Source organism: Sus scrofa, chromosome 4 (assembly GCF_054392235.1).
Source record: "Sus scrofa isolate SSC_HxYL_T2T_F1_AM1 chromosome 4, Sscrofa_HxYL_maternal_Yorkshire_Landrace_v2.0, whole genome shotgun sequence".
In the NCBI taxonomy this organism is placed as follows: domain Eukaryota; kingdom Metazoa; phylum Chordata; class Mammalia; order Artiodactyla; family Suidae; genus Sus; species Sus scrofa.
The window spans coordinates 19,750,787-19,769,937 of NC_139386.1; the positions used below are offsets into that span (position 1 = coordinate 19,750,787).

General features: G+C 37.7%; 2 protein-coding genes and 1 pseudogene across 3 annotated transcripts in view; all 3 read right to left on the reverse strand.

The window, feature by feature from the left end:
* MAL2 (mal, T cell differentiation protein 2) overlaps positions 1–13,639 on the reverse strand; it is a 76,769-nt gene extending 63,130 nt beyond the window's left edge. The window contains exons 1-2 of one of the 2 annotated variants that reach the window (XM_085020366.1): positions 13,558–13,639; positions 1,734–1,854 (exon numbers count right to left, since the gene is read on the reverse strand). Coding sequence is in view for 1 of the 2 variants with exons in the window: in XM_005662876.4 (XP_005662933.2) it covers positions 1,734–1,791 (58 nt within the window). In the remaining variant the exon portion in view is untranslated. Of the gene's footprint in view, positions 1–1,733; positions 1,855–13,557 lie in introns of those variants that run through there. The other variant, XM_005662876.4, reaches the window with a different exon arrangement.
* Positions 13,574–19,151, reverse strand: part of COLEC10 (collectin subfamily member 10) — a 204,627-nt gene continuing 199,049 nt past the window's right edge. The window contains exon 6 of the mRNA XM_085021818.1: positions 13,574–13,709. Within this exon, the coding sequence (XP_084877944.1) occupies positions 13,687–13,709 (23 nt within the window). The 3' untranslated portion in view covers positions 13,574–13,686. The remainder of the gene's footprint in view (positions 13,710–19,151) is intronic.
* Positions 18,130–19,040, reverse strand: LOC146403708 (GTP-binding nuclear protein Ran-like; annotated as a pseudogene).

The following is a 19,151-nucleotide window of genomic DNA, read 5'->3' on the forward strand; positions in this document are numbered from 1 at the left end:
CCACATTCTCTAAGTTGCACATTACATCCTTTGACTTAGGAATTTTATAACTAGAAGATTGTACCTCTTGATCCCCTTTGCATATTTCGCCAAACTCCCCAAACCCCTCCCCCTGGCAATCATCAATTTGTTTTCTAAGAATCTGTTGTCATTTTGTTTTGTTTCATTTGCTTTGTTTCTTGTGACTATTTAGCTTTCCAGTACCACACAGCTGCTTTATAGCAGAATACCTTATCTGCCCTTGAATGAGCTGTCTGAGATACCTTACAAATGACAGTAACAACTTCCTCTGAAGGCAGATTCCTGGTTTCTAAACATGATACTGCATAATTGGCCCAGGACAGAATATCTTGAGAATTGTTCAGAAATTAAAGGGCAAAATCAAAATCAGGGAGTTTCTCAGTTACCTGGCATCAAATTTTCTTGACTCTGATTCTGCTGTCAAATAACAGATAGACACGCCCCAGTTTCTAACTGGTAAATTAACGACTACTGTTTGTCAGTGTTAAACTGATTTAGCAAAATATATTTATCCTTCAATCAGTGGAAGTATGCTAAGGTAGAGGAAAACTTTTGGTTTTTAATTTTGTATGAATAAGTTGAAGAATAAGGTGTAACAATTTAATTTGTATTTAAATATTTGAATATTTTATTACATTTTAGAGGTTTTATTACACTTTCAGAGGTTTATATATTAACCATGAATATCTATTTTTGTGAATCTGAGAGATACATAGCCATTTTTACAGCAATGTGTTTGCATTGTGGACAAATCCAAGGCTAAAAATTCATTAGAGTGAATGGATAGTCACAAGAGATAATGAGACTGCTTTGTTTAACTGATGGATAGATTTGGGAAAGAACAAAATACTATACCCATGGTAGAACTAAAATGCTTTTTGGGATTAATCAGAAGTATTAAGGAAATTTAAAACGTGCTTATAATTTCAGTCAAGAAAAACATTGGCAAAGAGAAAAAAAAATAGTTGATTAGCCGGGCTGCTTAATAACCAGCTAGAAGAAAATGATTCTTCTCTAGTCAATCAGTTATACCATATCACTTCTTTTTTCCAAATTAGAAATTTTAATTATGTATTAAAACACTGTTTGCATCAGAAAATGAATATCATTAGGCTTAACATTTTCTCATTATGGTTCTATATACACATTTACAAGTTTAAAAAAAAAGGCAGCTGTTAGTCACTTCACACTAGAGAATTTTGAGGGGTAGAACATTAAGTAGCCATCATTAATCTTTAAAATTTGTGATAACTCAATCATATTAATGATAGTGACATTCAGAGACTCCCTTAGTGGAAATGTTCAAACTTCTGCTGATTTGAATTTGTGAAAAGATAAAGGCCTATCTGAATAATACTGTTGCAATAGTTGCTTCCATCTTAAAAATCATTTTCTGGTAAGTTTGCCTGCTGTGGTCTTTTTCTTCAGTCTAAGTATGTATGCATAGGACATATGATTTATTACTTCATTTAAATTTGTTATTTACAGGACAAACCTTGCAGCAAAGATTTCATGCTTGGAAAAGTCCGTTCGAATAACCGTTTTGCTTAATTTACAGTGTTGCAATATGCAGTCAGTTTTTCAACTAAATGCTATATTAACAGGATAATTATTTCCATATGGACTTCATACAGTAGGAAAAGCCAGGCCTTCCATGTATTGAATCAGACACTCTGTCTATGTCACATAATTAAGTCAATAAAACATCATACCTGTGCATGCTTGAGGTATAGGTATTCGTAAAAAATTCTTCTCAGACATTTGGCCCATATTCACGGCATTAAGGAAACTGTCTCTTCAGAGAAACCAACCAGTTTTGGCACTTTGTCCTGTCTAGAGTGAGATATTTATGGGTTAGAATCCAAATGTTATTAAAGTTGCCTGGCTACCACGTCTCAAGAGAGGGAGAAGCTGAGAATTTTGACAGCAATTGGCCACTAAGCAAATTACCAGGGCCTTTCTCAACAGCTGGGTGGTAGGGAGTTTTCCATTTTCACCTACCATGTCTCTCTCTCTCTCTCTCTCTCTTTTTCTTTTTTTTTTCTTTTTAGGGCTCCCTGGCTAGGGGTCAAATTTAAGCTGTAGGCCCTAGCCTACACCACATACACAGCAACACAGGATCTGAGCCACACATGCAACCTACACCATAGCTCACAGCAATGCCAGATCCTTAATCCACTGAGTGGGGCCTGGGATCGAACCCACATCCTCATGGAACCTAGTTGGGTTCAATACTGCTGGGCCACAATGGGAACTCCTCATGTCTCTTTTTAATAAAACTGACTGTGGACAAATGCTAAGGTGAATAGTCCTCTACTGCTTCCGAATCACATCAAGTTTGAGGAGCTTTCATGAACTGGGAAAGAGTTAAAAAGTCAGTGAACAAATATTTTTGAGCCCTGATTATACACCCAGGCTATGATCCAGGGGAACATAATGCCTGGGGAGTAGTGATGGTGAAGAAGAACTTCCCTGAGGAGGAGACTGTTAATCTGAGGAAGGAAGAGTGTGTTGGTGCCAAAAAGAGCAGAAGCCTGGTAGGCGGAGCAACTGTGTGATGACTCAAGGAAAAGGGCTTTGTGTGTTCAAGGGTCTCTAGAAAGCTTAATTGGGCCAAAAAGAAGACTATGATATGAGAGGAACAAGAAGTAAGTCTAGGCTAATTCTTACTAGGTCTTAAAAGAATATTAAGAAGTTTGGGATTTATCCTAAGGACAATAGAAAATTAATAAAGGGCCCTAGTTGAGGAACTTTGTAACTCATAATTAGGTTTTCAAGAGATTCTACTACTAGGAGGATAATGGATCAAAGGTGACAGGAGAGAGGCAATATTAGATGTAGGAGACCAATTATAAGACTATTGTGTATTGATTGTATTATTCCAGACAAAAGATGATGGAGACATATACCAAGGTGGTGCCACCAGAGAAGGAAGGGAGGAGATGGAACCATGGGGACTTTTAGATGTAGAATTAGTGGGACTGGGTGACTGGATGTGCAATTTGATAAAGAGACAGTGGGGGTCAAGGATGAACACATGTTCTCAGGAATGCCCACGAGAAACAGAGGAGGATCAGGGATTCTTCCCTGGGAAAGTAGAGTTCTGGGTGCTGTAAGAAATCCAAATGGGAAGGCTGAATGGGCAGTTAAATCTAGACGTTGTGAACTTGGACATAGCTTTAGGCTGGAGATACACATAGTAATGGAAGATTCGAGAATGTTAGGGCTTGTTCAGGAGGCGAGCAGAAAAAGACTACTGGACAGAGGCCCAAGAAACTCCAATTCCCTGTTGCTGTTTGGAGGAGCGTGACCCCAAACTGGAAACTAGTGTGGTCAGAGAAATACAAGAAAAAAAATCAAAAACAAGAGGAAGGCCAAATGAAATGATTGTTTCAAGAAAAACCAAAACCAAAACCTTTCTGTGGAATGAGGCTAAGAGATAACAATGAAATGAGGACTGAAAAAATACACTTTAGTAATATTTACTTTTAAAAGTGTACTTGTTAGTAATGTTTAAATTAATAGTGATTTGGTGAGAACTATTTTAGTGAAATGGTAAAAGAAGGTTAAATAAGGAATGAAAAGGGAGAAACCACAGGAAATGATTATGAACAAACCTGTGAAATTTTGGTGCGGAAAGGAAAAGCATTAGGGTAGTAATTGGAAGGGTAGTTAGTCTTGAAGGAGGAATACATACATAATACATGCATGCATGCATACATATCTGCTACATACATGTAAAGAACAGGTGCACATATTTGACTGATGATGGAGAAGAAAGATAACTAAGCATGCTAAGTTCCTAAGCAGGTCGTTAAAATGATGAAAAGAGAAAACTGAGTATTTTTGTAGATTTCAAGACTGGAAGTTGAGACCAATTTCATCTGAAGGCTTCTGTTTTCCTGAGAATTTGGAGGGTTACCTGAGGTGATCTGCTGAGAGGGAATGGGGGTAAGGAGACATGAAGTTTTGGAGGAAAATAGAAAAATGATTATTGTGAGGAAGCATGCACAATGACTATCATGATAAGGTAGTTCTTTCAATCCATTCTAAGGGCTCAGTGAGAATGCTGAGCACATATTCATAGTGATGTCAATTTACCCAATAATGGGAGTTTCCCCAGCTGTACTTATCAGTGTAAGAAATATGGATAGCTGGATTCTTGGCAATTGGTTGGTTATCTACCAGGGAGAAGCAATGAAAGGACAAAAGAGCAAGGGATACTATATGATCAAAATGAATAGGAATAAAATTAAAGAAAGAAGATGACACCAGGAAAGGTGGAGTCCTTGATTTATTTCCCTTCAGAAAATACACACACACACACTCTATCTTATTTATTCTCCTATATTACTTGTCTTCTATACGTATTTCTGTGTAATATGAAATAGACACAAGAAAACTTAAAAAACCCCAAATCTAGGATTTACCCAATATCTCTCTTCATATCCACTCACTAACCGGAAGAATCAGCACTTCCCTTATATGCCCGGTTCTTTCCAATCATATCTGCTTAAGTCCCCCTATAAGCAGACACCAATCCCAAACCAATGCAGTAGAGGCAGCTATTGTATGTGCTTCTTTCTAAATCCTGAGCCTTTTCTTCTGGCTATTGTTCCTTGTCTCTATCCTGAGTGATTTCTGGTTTTCACCCACTCCCTGATCCATGGTTTGAGGCCCATAGGCTCATCTGCTTCTCTGGTACATCAGTCTTTATTTGCATTGCTATTGCTGCTTCTTTTTATACTTAATTTATGGATATGCTAATAGGATTTAGATAGGAAAGAAACCTCCCCCTTATTTCTTTCTCTAGACTATTGCCCCCAAATTTCTTTTTGCAGACCATCCAGAAAGGGTATGAAGGAGAGAGTGGAAAGTTGGGTGGGTGAGTGAATGAATCATTTTTTTGGTATTTTGGGATGTTTTAGGGTGTGGTGATTCTACCAATGATGCTAAAATCACCTTAAACCCATTGCTCCTGAGACTTAAACATGAAAATGTATGATATTTCAATACAATAGTTCCGAAGGGAGATTTCTAATAATCATGATTTGTTTTAAAAGAAAATGCATGATCTCTCTTATTACTGAGCTCATGAGATGATATTAATTGCTTTATTGCCTAGATAAGAGTCCTGGATCACAATGGCAGGGAAGGAAACTAGAAGAAGTAGCCATTTTTTTTTACCCTTCTGTCACTCTCAAAATAGTTTTCGTTATGTGTATTCAAAATTCCTATCTGAGTTTTGGAATCCACATTATTTAGTAATTTTAGTTACAATAAGATGTACATGAAACATATGCAGTATCAAGCCCCCTTTTTAACAGAAGAATTTCCACTAAGAAATAAAGAAAAACAGTAAAATTAGAGAAATGACAATTTTCTAATTCCTAATTAGGCAGAAGGGCCTTTAGGGCTCACATTTGACTTGCCCCAGCTCCTCAGAGCCTATAGTTCCTTCCCACAGCATTCTAGGGCCAAGAATAACCTGGGTAATGGAAATGAATGATGCGGTTCAAATCCAGTGTCACCACTTTCTACTTGTGAGCTAGAACATTTAAGTTTTAATTTTCTTTATCCACTCTTCTGTCGATGGACAAGATGTGGTACATATACGCAATGGAACATTACTCAGCCATTAAAAGGAATGAAAGAAAGGCATTTTTATCGACATGGATGGACTTAGAAATTATCATGCTAAGTGAAGTCAGTCGGACAATGAGACACCCACATCCAATGCTATCACTGACATGTGGAATCTAAACAAAGGACACAATGAACTTCTTTGCAGAACAGATACTGACTCACAGACTTTGCAAAACTTATGGTGTCCAAATGAGACAGGATTGGGGGGTGGGGGGAAGGCACTGCCGGTTTGGGATGGACAGGCTGTAACATTTGGTTGTGATGATTGTTGTACACCTATAAATGTAATAAAATTCATTAAGTATTAAAAAAAGTGTTAATTTTCTTATCCTTAAAATGTTGCTGTGAATAGTATTTCTCACTCCCTAGGATGAAATTATAGAAGATCTAAAGTGTTTAACATTCATTAACAAAAAGGCACTAATTAGCTACTCTGGTACAGACACTAACTTAACACTCGTTTTATTATAGACCCTGTTCAAGGTGCTAGAAATAGACAGTGGATAAGACACCCAGCCTCTGGCTTCACGGATCTTACATTTTTGCGGTGGGAAAATACCAAACACAGAGCAGAGGCAAATAAGCAGATGATTACTAGTCCTCATAAATACCAGAAGGAAAGTGTCCCATTCTGAGCGGAATGGTCAGGAAAGGCACCTCTCAGGAGGTGCTATTTAAAGAAGACTCAGAGGGGAGTTCCCGTCGTGGCGCAGTGGTTAACGAATCCGACTAGGAACCATGAGGTTGTGGGTTCGGTCCCTGCCCTTGCTCAGTGGGTTGACGATCCGGCGTTGCTGTGAGCTGTGGTGTAGGTTGCAGACGCGGCTCGGATCCAGCGTTGCTGTGGCTCTGGCGTAGGCTGGTGGCTACAGCTCCGATTGGACCCCTAGCCTGGAAACCTCCATATGCCGCGGAAGCGGCCCAAGAGATAGCAGCAACAACAACAACAACAAAGGACAAAAAGACAAAAAAAAAATAAATAAAAAAAATTAAAAAAAATAAAGAAGACTCAGAGAGGGGGACTTTTTGGGTGGGACATGAATGTTTGTGTGAGGATCCTAAAGTTGGGAAGAGTTCTGTCTTCTTTGGGGAATCTGCTATAGCTTAAAATGTGTCTGTCCCCAAATGCTTATATTAAAAAGAATTAACATAATTAATGAATTAACCTTCAATGTGATGGTATTAAGAGATGGGGCCTTGGGGGTAATTAGGTCATGAGGGTGGGGCCCGTGGGAGTGGCGCTGGGCCCTTATAAAAGAGGCCCCAGAGAGCTTGCTCATTCCTCTGCCATATAAGGTCAGGGTGAAAAGAAGCCGTATTTGAACAAGGACGTGGGCTCTCACCAGACATGGAATCAGATGGAGCCTTGGCCTTGGCCTTGCCAGCTTCCAGAACTGTGAGAAATAAGTTCCTGTTCACATGCTACCCAATTCATGGTGTTTTTATTACAGCAGCCTGAATAGACTATGACAGAATCCATGGGGATAAAGCCAGCAGTGTGTCAATGAGCAGCAGAAAATGAGCTTGAAATGATATGCAAAGCCAGCTTATAAAGGATATTTTAGGCCAGGGTTAGAAATGTGGATTTTGTTCCAAGTGCAATAGGAAACTCTTGCACGGCTTTGAAAAGGATAAGTTAAGTGACCCTGAGGTGTGTTTAAATCATACTTTGAATGTTGTTTGGCTTTAGAGTGAGATGAGAGCGGGTAAGAGTGAGAGTGTGCGTGGTGAGAAAGCTGCGGAGTGATCCCGGGAAGAACCAGCGGTGGTCTGGTCTAAGGGAGCCGAAGTGAAGATGGGGAAGGACGTGGATTCCACACGTATTTATGGCGGAATAGAGAGGCCCGGATGGCAGTTGGTGGGAGGGAATGAAGAGGAGAAACTGGAGTCGTGAATATCATCTAGGATCTGGCTAATTCGTTGAGTGGGGTGGTCACACCATTTCCAGAGTTGAGAGGACAGGAGGAGGAAGGGGCACTGACTTGGGAAACAACCAAGTCGAATCAGCAGTTCTTTTTAAGACAGGTTAAATTTGAGATGTCTATAGGACAGTCAAGCATATACTCTAAACCAACATGGGACTAAACAAGTATCATCTTTAATTTTTAATAATAACCTTAATATCTTTAGTGAATAAAATTAGTTTGCAAAGAATGTTTCCTTGGCAATCCTTTTTTTTTTAAGTGGTAAAGTTATTTTTCTTTCTTCCTTTCCCTTTCTTTCTTTCTTTCTCTCCTCTCCTTCTTTCTTTCCCTTTCTTTCCTTCCTTCCTCCCTCCCTCCTTCCTTCCTTCCTTTCTTCCTTCCTTCCTTCTTTCCTTCTTTCTTTTCTTTCCCCTTCCTTCCTTGTCATGGCATGCGATGGCTTGATGTGGCATCTCACTTGCAAGACCAGGGATTGGCTGCAGCAGTGAAAGCACTAAGTCCTAACCACTAGACCACCAGGAAATTCCCCTCAGCAATTTTTTTTTTTTTTTGTCTTTTTAGGGCCACACCTGCAACATATGGAAGTTCCCAGGATAGGGTCAAATCAGAGCTGCAGCTGCTGGCTGATGCCACAGCAACCTCAGTTCTGAGCCGCATCTGTGACCTGCACCACAGCTCACAGCAACACCAGATCCTTAATCCACTGAGCGAGGCCAGGGATCGAACCTGTGTCCTTCTGGATACCAGCCGGGCTCATTGCTGCTGAGCCACAATGGGAACTTCCCCCTCAGCAATTATTGAGAACCTATGATAATCTTAAGTGACTATTCAAAGATTTGGGGATTCTATTTTGGCTAATATAATTTTGTCAAAATTAAATTCAGGGTCCTAAATAATGTCAAAATCTGTTAATTTTTGAAAACCATGATTTACAAAAACATGCAAGTTAAAAAAAGTGTGAATATGAAATCCTGTGTGGCCAAACTGAAATGGAGAGCTAAGTCCAGCCAGTTAATAATATTAGTCAATAAAACTGTACAATTTTGAAAGCCAAATGATAGTGTCTCAGTTTTCATCTTAGCTATAAGAAACGAAAATATATCCTTCTCGGATTTAGTTAATGTGTTTGTTTTAGGTTCCAAAGTACCTTAATAGTATCGTTTTTGAAAAAGCAAATGATATAATACTTTTGCCTCATGTCCTAAAACATTTAATCTAAATCAGTTTAAAAACAGATACTCATTCACACTGTCACTTAAAAATATAGATACAAGACCCCAAAGTGAAATAACTCAAAGTTATTGTTCCCTCAGCAATTATAAGTTGCTTCTGTTCAGCTGATGTTTCTAGTACAATTAAGGTAGAATGTGAAACTACGGGAGTAAAATGATTGCTAGAGGGGTTGTAACTGAGAACTGGATGATTTGACGGTTTCCTTTTCCCTATTATTTAAATAATAAAAGGCAATGAATTTTCTTATTGCTTTTTCAAATAGAAAAATAAAGCTAATGCATCCTACTTAACCCTATCAAAAGACCCAACTCTTGGGTTAAGCAATAATTAGTTTATATGTTATCCCTTGCAGAGTGCTAGGCACACAGGAGGAAACCAATGAATACTTTTAAAATTTGACTAGCTTGAATCTGGTCTTGTATAAGTAGGATGACCACTTGTCCCAACTTGTTTGGGACTGAGAGGGTTCTCAGCACATGACATTTAAATTTTAAAACTGGGACTTCTTCGGGCAAATCTGGAGGAGTTGTTTACACTTTAATGAGTCTAGTTAATTATGGCCCTTGAACGGGGGCCTGGGGGGAGTATTATCTTTACATATGTATATTTTCCCCAGAGGGAGATAAAAAAAGATCATTAAAAATCATTAAAGTTGAATCTGTTGGTTCTAAGATTAAAAAATAGGTCTGGGAATTCTAGCTGTGGCTTCGCAGGTTAAGAACTCTGTACCGTGTCCCTGAGTATGCAGGTTCGATCCCTGGCCTTGCTGTGGCTGTGGTGCAGGCTGACAGCTGCAGCTCCAATTCAACCTCTAGCTTGGGAACTTCCATATGCCCTGGGTAGGGCCTGAAGAAGAAAAAAAAAAATCTGAAAAATAGATTTTATTTGTCCTTTTTAAGGCACATTTCAAGCTAGGACTGTGTCTTGTCCTCTTTATATGCTTGAAATTTCAGAATAATGTCCACCATAGGCGCTTTATGATGATCTAATAGGATGGTGATTTGTCAAGAAAATAAAAAAGAAGAACTATGGAACAATGTAAGAGCTGCTTTTCCTTCCTCCAGGCCCCTGACTTTCAGATTTACATGACAATGGAAAATGCTTTATTAAATTTATTTTGGGAGAAAAAGGTATGAGAAATTTTCAGTTCCAAGACTGACCCAGAAAGTTTTATGAATCAGAATGTGATTGCTTGGTAATAAAACAATTCTTAATCTAAGCTAGAGTTTGCTGTGTTGCTATAACCAAGTCAAATTTTAAGCCCACCTTTTTTCTTTTTAACCATTCTTGAATGTATTTTTTACTGTTTAACTGAAGCATTCGATATGCAGGTTTTAATGAGACCCAAACTTAAAGAAAATATTTGCTTTCTGTTCCTTTTCATTAAATGTTTTAAAAATAAATAAAACTAATCAAACCAGTTAGTCTACATTCTTGGTAAAGCATTACCTGTTTCTTGACACAAGGAAGTAAAAATACATAATATATATAAAGAAGTTTTGGATCAAGGCCATATGCCTTACTGCTTATGTTGGTATTTGAGATCAAAGATCAAAAAACTCCCTCTTTAATCTTCCATATTCTTTCATCAGCCACATAGAGATTCAGTGGAGATGCTAGTTATACCTGTGAACACTGTTAAAGTTTTATTGTAAATGAGAAAAGGAGCAATTCAGAAATGTTTGTGGGTTATCTCTTTACGTTGTGTAAGAGTGGGAATAGATGAAAACTGTCGCACAAGAGAATTACGTATAGGATGCCAAGTAACAGGTGCAGTGTTTATTGCCAGTGGAAGGGGAAGTTTCCCATGTTGCTTAAATTTGCATGAAGAGCAGGGGAAAAAGCAAACAATTTTCTCATCATGTCAACTGTACCCTAACTTTTGCAAAATTGAGCATATTTCACAATGGCAAATATGTGGGATTCCAAGGCCTCTCCAAGGAGATAAAACTCAAAAAGCCTCCAGCCCAGATAAGAATTACCAGACCCTTATCATCCCAACTGTCTCACTGTAACTGTTACAATGTTCCTCAGGACCTGCCCACCCCAGCAACTTGGCATACCCCTTCCTGCCCACTACTAGGAAAGGTATGTGGCCCACTCCTTACCCGGCACCTATAGGGGCAATATATGCCTCCAACCAACCAGTAGGTATATCAAAAGACCTTATCCTTCCCCAGCAAACAGCAAGTATATCAAAAGACCCCATCCTTCCCCAACCAATTAGCAGATCAACAGGTGTATGGTAAGACCTCTCCTCTCTCTCTTTGGCTCTGGGCTATAAAAACAGTCAGGACCATGTGCCCAAGGTCAACTCTCCCTGATTGCCAGGAGGTTGGCCCACTATGTTACCAGTGTCTCTTGCCTCAATAAACTTGTATTTTCTTTACCTTGCTTTGAATCTGAAAAATTCTTTTTCCACTCACGTGCGAGAGCACAAGGTGTCATCAGATTATTGGAAAAATTGTGTCAATAATAGGTGTTGGTTTTAAAGCAAAAATATACACGTTAGTAGTTTTTTATGCCTGCCTCTAAAGCATGTATGCACAGACACATCTGTTTTGCCCTTTTAATTTCAGAAGACTACATTTAGAAGGGATATCTGAGTCAAGGTAACTCATCTTTGGGAATTTTAGTTAAATTAACATGAATTTTAGTGGTAATTTAGAATGAATATAGAGAGGTTTTGATGTGCTGTGTCTACCAATGGGCTATAACAATAAGCCAGTTCTGAACATAATTTTTTTTTAAAAAGTGTTAGTTTGCTAATACTGCTGTAACAAATTAAATGCAGTGGCATGACAGAATATAAATTTATTATCTTAGAGTTCTAAAAGCCAAGTGAAAACATATGTTCATGGAATTTGGAAAAACATGATTAGAGAAGTTTGTGTTTTTTTGTTGTTGTTGTTGTTGCTTTTTTTTTTTTTTTGGAATAGCCCCAAACTAAAAACACCCAGATATATACCAGTAGGTGAATGGATAAACAAATTGTGATACTCCTAAGCAATGTAGAGTATCGAAACACATTAGCTATATGAGTAAATCTCCAAGACAGTGTGCCTTAAAAAGAAGCAGGACAAAACAGAACACATTCTGTGGGCTTCCATTTATATAAAGTTCTAGAACAGGCAAAACAAATCTATAGTCATAGAAATCAAAAGAGATTTCCATGGGTTGGAAGTACTACTTGGAAAGAAGCATATGGAAAATTTCTAGGGTGATGCAGCCTTTCCATATCTTGATTAAAGTGTTAGTGCAAATTAGTGCATTGTGCCACTGGCCTATGCACAGTGAGGCCTGACACACCAAAATGTAGGAGTTTGGAGCAGAGGAAGGTTACTGCAGGCCATGTAAGGAGACAGGTGGCTCATGCCCCCTCAAAAGCTCAAACTCCCAGAACAGAAGTGTAAAGCATTTTAAAAGCCAGGTGAGGTAGGTGATGGTTGCAAGGTAAGTGGTCAGCTCGTGCACAATTCTCTGATTAGCTGGTGGTAACAGGGCAGTGTCATAGGGGTTCACATTATCAATCCTTAGGCCCCAGGAGGCCTGGGGGCTACATGCTCATAGTCATCAAGTAGTTAACATCTTCCTCCTGGGGGAGAGGATTTTCACATTTGTAACTCCGGAAATGTGCATCAGATACTATTATCTAGGTCCTTCAGAGAGGAGCTAAAGCTGAGGTTATGGGGAAGGGCTTCATTCAGATGAAGCTCACCACTTAATCTGTATAACAGGGGGAAGGCTACTAACTACTTAGTTATTTCTGTCTACTCTGCACAATACAAAAAGCCAGTCTGGATGAATGGATTAAGATGTGGTATGTATACACAATGGAATACTACTCAGCCATAAAAAAAAAACCAAAATAATGCCATTTGCAGCAACATGGATGGAACTAGAGATTCTCATACTAAGTGAAGTAAGTCAGAAAGAGAAAGTCAAATACCATATGATATCACTTATATCTAGAATCTAATATATGGCACAAATGAGCCTTTCCACAGAAAGAAACTCATGGATTTGAAGAACAGACTTGTGGTTGCCAAGGGGGAGGGAGAGGGAATGGGATAGACAGGGAATTTGGGGTTAATAGATGCAAACTATTGCATTTGGAATGGATAAGCAATGAGATCCAGCTGTATAGCACTGGGAACTATATCTAGTCACTTATGATGGAGCATGATAATGTGAGAAAAAGGAATGTATCCATGTATGTGTAACTGGGTCACCTTGCTGTACTGTAGGAAATTGACAGAACAATGTAAACCAGCTATAGTGTAAAAAAAAAAAAAGCTGTTAAAAAAAAAAAAAAAAAAGCCAGTCTGAAGTTTAAAAGAATCAGCGAGGGAGTTCCTACTGTGGTGCAATGGGGTTGGTGGCATCTCTGGAGTGCTCAGCCACAGGTTTGATGGATCCCAGGCTCCCATATGCCACAGGGTGGCCAAAAAATAAAAACAAAAACAATGAAAAGAAATCAGTGGGGAGTTTCTGTTACAACAAAAGGTGACCAGTACAAGTGGTCACAGGTGAAGGGTAGGATTAATAAAAAAGTTTTTTAAAAAAAGAATCAGTGACCTATAAAAAGTACTGCTGTCTATACACTGCAGAACCACACCCAATTAAACGGCCTTTTCTTTCTACTACATGTGACATCACCTAATTTCTAGCTGAGTCATGTGTATTGATACGTATTTCACAGGTTCTGATTAGGAACTAATGAATTAATTACCTTCTTTCTTCTCTCGCTTCTTCTTCTTCTTCTTTTTTTTTTTTTTTTTTTTTTTTTTTTCCTGTAGTCATATGACAAGCTGGTCAAACTGTAAGGGTGTCATTGCTTTCCATATATCTTTTAGTACCTCTAGAATTTGGCTGTTTCTTTCTCTGTAAAAAGAGATAAAACTGCATTTGCCTTACTAGGTAAACAGCTGTGAGAATTAAAAGAATTAATACATGAATAAATACATGCACATAGTTCCTGGCACACGATAAGGACTTGATAAATGTTTATATTATTTATTATTGCTATTATTATTACCATTATTGCATTCTCAGCATTCAAACTCTATGACCATCTGGAGATGATATCAAGATGGACACATAGGGGGTTCCCTGGTAGCTCAGCAAGTAAAAGATCTGGTGTTGTCACTGCTATAGGGCAGGTACTATCCTTGGCCTGGGAACCGCTGTGTGCCATGGGTGTGGTCAAAACAAACAAAACAAAATGGACACATACACATACATACTTACATATCAATATTAGAATGAAACACAACATCTATATGAAATATAAGAAAGGTTTTAGTTAATTTCCTTTGATGTAGTTTTAACTTCCTTTGCATGTAGAAATGTCTCATTATATTTTCAATAAATGATTGGAAGAACTTCTGTATTACTTTACCTGTTCAGTTTTGTTCCAATCACCTGATATTTATTGGATTGATTATTATGTGTCAGATACTTCTGCGTGACATTGGGCATCCAGTGGCAGATAATACTAATACATCTCTGCTCCTGTAGGGTTTAGAGTCTAGCAGCGAATACACTTATTACACTATGTTTGGGGCAATACTGTCATCCATTGATTTATTAATTTCTAGGTAACAAATAGAATAAGTTAATTCCTTTTGATAATCGTTTCTCAGAAATAATATCCCAAATAAGTAAACTTTTGCTCGTTTTGCCTAAATTATTCTAAAAACAGATCCTTGTGACCCATGGACTTCTTCTGGTAATCAGACATTTAACAGCTGAGAAATAATGAACAAAGGTTTTGAACCAAGTTAGTCACAGAATCAGGATGTACAACATTAACGAAGGAAATTTAGACTCAATTCCTCATCAGCAAGTAATACCCTGGAATGACTAGTGCACTTAATGAATGGATAAATGAGTTTAGTAAGCAGAATAGAAATTTAATTCTGAATATAAAATCTTAAAATAGGAATTCCCGCCATGGCACAGTGGGTTAAGACTCCGACTGCAGTGGCTCCTGGCTCAAGTCATTGTGGAGGCGTGGGTTTGATCCCCTGCTTGGTATAGTGGGTTAAAGGATCTATTGTTGCCCTGTAGTTGTGGTGTAGGTCACAGCTGTGACTTGGATTTCATCCTTGGCCTGGGAACTTCCATATGCTGTGGGTGAGGTCATAAAACTAAAAAAAAAAAAAAAAAAAAGAATTCTGAAATATATTCTTTAGTTTCAGATTGACCTCCAGATTGACTTTATAAACTTTGGCAAGCCATATTCTATCTCTTTTACAAAGATTTTGTCCTTTTGAAACAGAAAATTAAGAGAAGTAAATTTGTATATGTTAGAGTTTACAAACTACATGAACTACTTTGAATAAAAGTAGGTAATACATGTGAAAATAACATTATAAAATTTTATAAATTTTAGTTTTATTTGATATTTAGAAGAGCTATGCTGACAAATATTGTAGAAATAAACAAGTCTTAGATATAACAATGTACACTGTATTTTTCAAAGAAACGACAGTCTTCTTCGAGGGAGACAGTGATCTGATTAACTTAAAGACAATTAGTTAATTAAATTAAATTAAAGTTAATTAAATTTAAAGATTAACTTAAAGACAATAAAACCTTTGCAAGGAATGAAGGGCTTTTGTTTATAATTAAACAACCAATGAACAATTGTTTCCTACTACATTTATCTATATATTCATGCATAGGTGCACCTATGTAGCCAGAAAGTCAGCCATTTGTTTTAAGTTTTTGCAAAGGTAACAGTCACTCTTTCAATAAGCCTTTTTTGAGCATCTGCTGTGTGCAGTGCTAGTCTAGATGTTAAAGAGAGACCAAAATGAACAAGACTCGTTCCTGGCTTTGAACGGCTCACAGTTATTATCTAAAGATCATGTAAGTATCATATATTATGTTAGTCACTCGTTTGCTCAAAGACACAAAATTTTCTTGACTGAAACCATTTGGTTCATGTAATTTGGAAGTACCTCAGAATACAGGGTGGGCTGAATATTCCTTAAAATAATTTTCAGTCTTTACCCTGAAATTCCGTTATAGTTGACATGTTAGAATTTGAATTTCAGGATTGCCATCAGCCTAAAATGTCCATGTCACAAAGTCTTTATCTTGATTTCTTTCTTACTCTCACTCACATTGCTACATCTTTAAGTACAGAGTTACAATTTTCTACTACCAAGTCATTAGCAACATCTTTTCTTCTTTATACCGTATTCTCTGCGTGTTCCTGTGTGTGCTTACGTACCACACACACTAGTATTATTTTAACATCAAACATGAGGCACCTCTGTATGTAGGGCACAGTGAAATACACAAAAATGAGTAAAAGTGAATGAGTGGGTGAGGTTGTGGGGAAGGGGTTCTATTTGCTGAGATTCTAAAATAGCTGGCAAATAGCACAGCTTAGAAAGCCAATGAAATTTACTAAGAATGATTTTAAAATCTGCACTTATTGTCTCTAGCTTATACACAATTCCTCTTCTGTAGTAAATAAGGGCACCAAAATGTAGTGACCAGCCAATGAGATCATGAAAGTATTCAAGCAATAATAGAAAGGGATAAATAGTAACTTCCTATTACTTTCAATAATAGTGATTTTAATCATATTAAAATCTAGACACCAAAATTCTGAAAGTGCAGACATCTGAATTAGTATAATCTCCAAACACCTTATAAGTCCTCAAGGCATTTTTATTTTATAATACAATACCATAATTCATATTCATAATAACCACTTCAGTTATCAAGAGTGTTTTTACTTTTCACGTTCTTTTGAAGAAGGAATGCAATTGTAACAATTCCGTGTATATAAGTTTTCCTTCAAAATAGATAACACTGTTTAAGAGTTTGACCACTAAATTGGCAAAGTTCCATCAATCCAGACACTGTTCTGTGAAATAATTTATTCCCCAATAATTGTGTAAATAAGACAGTCACTCATTTTCCAGAGATCTAATCCTATGCATTTCTTTCTTTCTGGATCTTCTGCATTTAATTGTTTCCCTCGGATAAGGAGATTTCCTTCTACAAATGAAATGTCCTAAGTATCAAGAAGCAGGAAGTTTTTCCTCCACTGTGCAGTTGAGTATTGCTCTAAGTTTGCCATTCTCTGTCATCTTGAGTGACAAAGTTTTTAGAAGTTATTACCATAATATTGTATTTTCAAAGTTGCTCCACAGTCCAGAATAGGAGTAGAACCTACCATCTTCCATTTGCCCTGTGCAGCTCCATTGTAGCTATTTTGCAAATGCAACCAGTTTCTCTGAATGAATAAAATATATCTTGGCTGTTGATATCATCGGTCATTCTGGAATCTTAAACTTAACAGCACAAGACTTAATAAATCACATATATAAAAGCCACAATTTCAACTGTTTTACTTCTTTTTTAAAAGCTTTATTGAAGTACAGTTTTTTTAAAGTTTTTTTTTTTAATTATAATTGATTTAAAATGGTTCTATTTTACTTCTTTAAGAAACCACCAAATCTGATCACATTTTGGTTTTGGTTTTCAATTTGGATTTGGTGGCTTATTGCCTATGGCTTATAATTTTTTTTTTCTTCTTCTTTGTTTTCTTCCTGGTCATTCGCATTTATTCACATTCATTCTTCTTTCTCCTGTTAACCCCAATTTTCTTTCTTTAAGCCAAGAGGTATCTAAAGCCCTAAAGACCAAAGTCTAAATTAGCAGAAATGAGTCATGTAGGAAGGTAGAGAGATTCTAGATTTTATGATTTACATCAGAGAAAGAATTGGTGAGAAAGTATTTTTATGCACTAAATTAGGTGATTATCTTTCTGAGTTATTCCCACTCTTTCCACATACAGATGACTTCCTTTTATTCAAGAATGAAAGATGTCCATGGCGGCTCTAGTTTCCAACACCTTTATTGCTTGTAATCCCAGAGAAACAGAGATACATCATATCTCCCATCATCCATATGTTAAACCTTGACAAAAAGTGCTTGGCCTTGTGCTGGAGTCACGTTCTTGAACCGGTCACAGTGGCCAGGGAAAGAAGTTAATCTGCTTGGCCATGGAGGGAGAGAGACAGAGTGTGTGGTTCCAACACAACCACATGGAAGAAGAAAGATTGAGCAAATGACCAGTAGCTGTTATAGGGAGTATTCCAAGACACTATTTTAGTATAGACCTGGCTTTTTTTGTGTGTATGATACAACTATAGCAATCTTATATTTGAAACCCAAGAAGGAAACAACTGTGGTACAAAACAGCTGAATACACAGGTCCAAAAAATGAAGGTATTTTTTTTTAACTGCCACATTCACTTTGAAGCCATTCATCTCCTTCAGCATTCCAAAGATTAAGTACATATTCTGCCTAGCTATATAATAAAGTGGAAAACATGCTGCACCACTGACATCACAGGACAGCTGCCTATAAAGCCAGACTTCTGATGCTGGACTCAAGCTTGGTTTTCTCACAGGTCGTCATCTTCGTCCAGGAGAGCAGTTGTCTGAGCAACCTCTAGATCATGCTTGTACTGCACTGCCAAGGCTGGATCCATGACCACCTCTGGTGGGGCAAGAGCAGGCATGGCGATGAACTCCACGTTAGGATCTCTAATCAGTTTTCTAGTAAGCCAGACGAAGGGCTTTTCAAAACTGTAGTTACTTTCTACAGAAATAGCATAGTACTGAAGGTTCTTCTTTTGGTGGAAGACAATCAACTTTGACTTAAAACTTTGTCCTTAAAATCCACTTTATTACCGCACAACGCGATGGGGATGTTTTCACACACTCGTACCAGATCTCTATTCCAGTTAGGTATGTTCTTGTAAGTAACTCTTGATGTCATATCAAACTTTATAACAGCACACTGAGCTTGGATATAACAGCCACCTTTCAGTCCACCCAATTTCTCCTGAGCAGCTGTGTCCCATACATCCAACTTAATGGGTCCTCTGTTGGTATGGAACACAAAGGAATGGACCTCAACACCCAAGGTAGCTACATACTTCTCAAATTCACCAGTCAGATGATGTTTCACGAATGCAGTTTTCCCAGTACCACCATTACCAACCAACACAAGTTGAAGTGAACTTGGGGTTCTTGGGCAGCCATTGTAATGTCACTTCCAGAAGCATCTCCCTGCTCATCTGACTTAGACCTGGCTTTATTTGTAATATTAAACACACAAATTCTACATTAAAGAAATGCTATCTTGTGTCAAATGGCCACTGTAACTTTGTAGTAAATGCCACTGTAACTTTGTAGTAAATGCCACTGTAACTTTGTAGTAAATGCCTTTCTTTGCTAAATGGTACATGGTAAACTGTTACCCTGATTGTAGATTGACTTTTTTTTAAT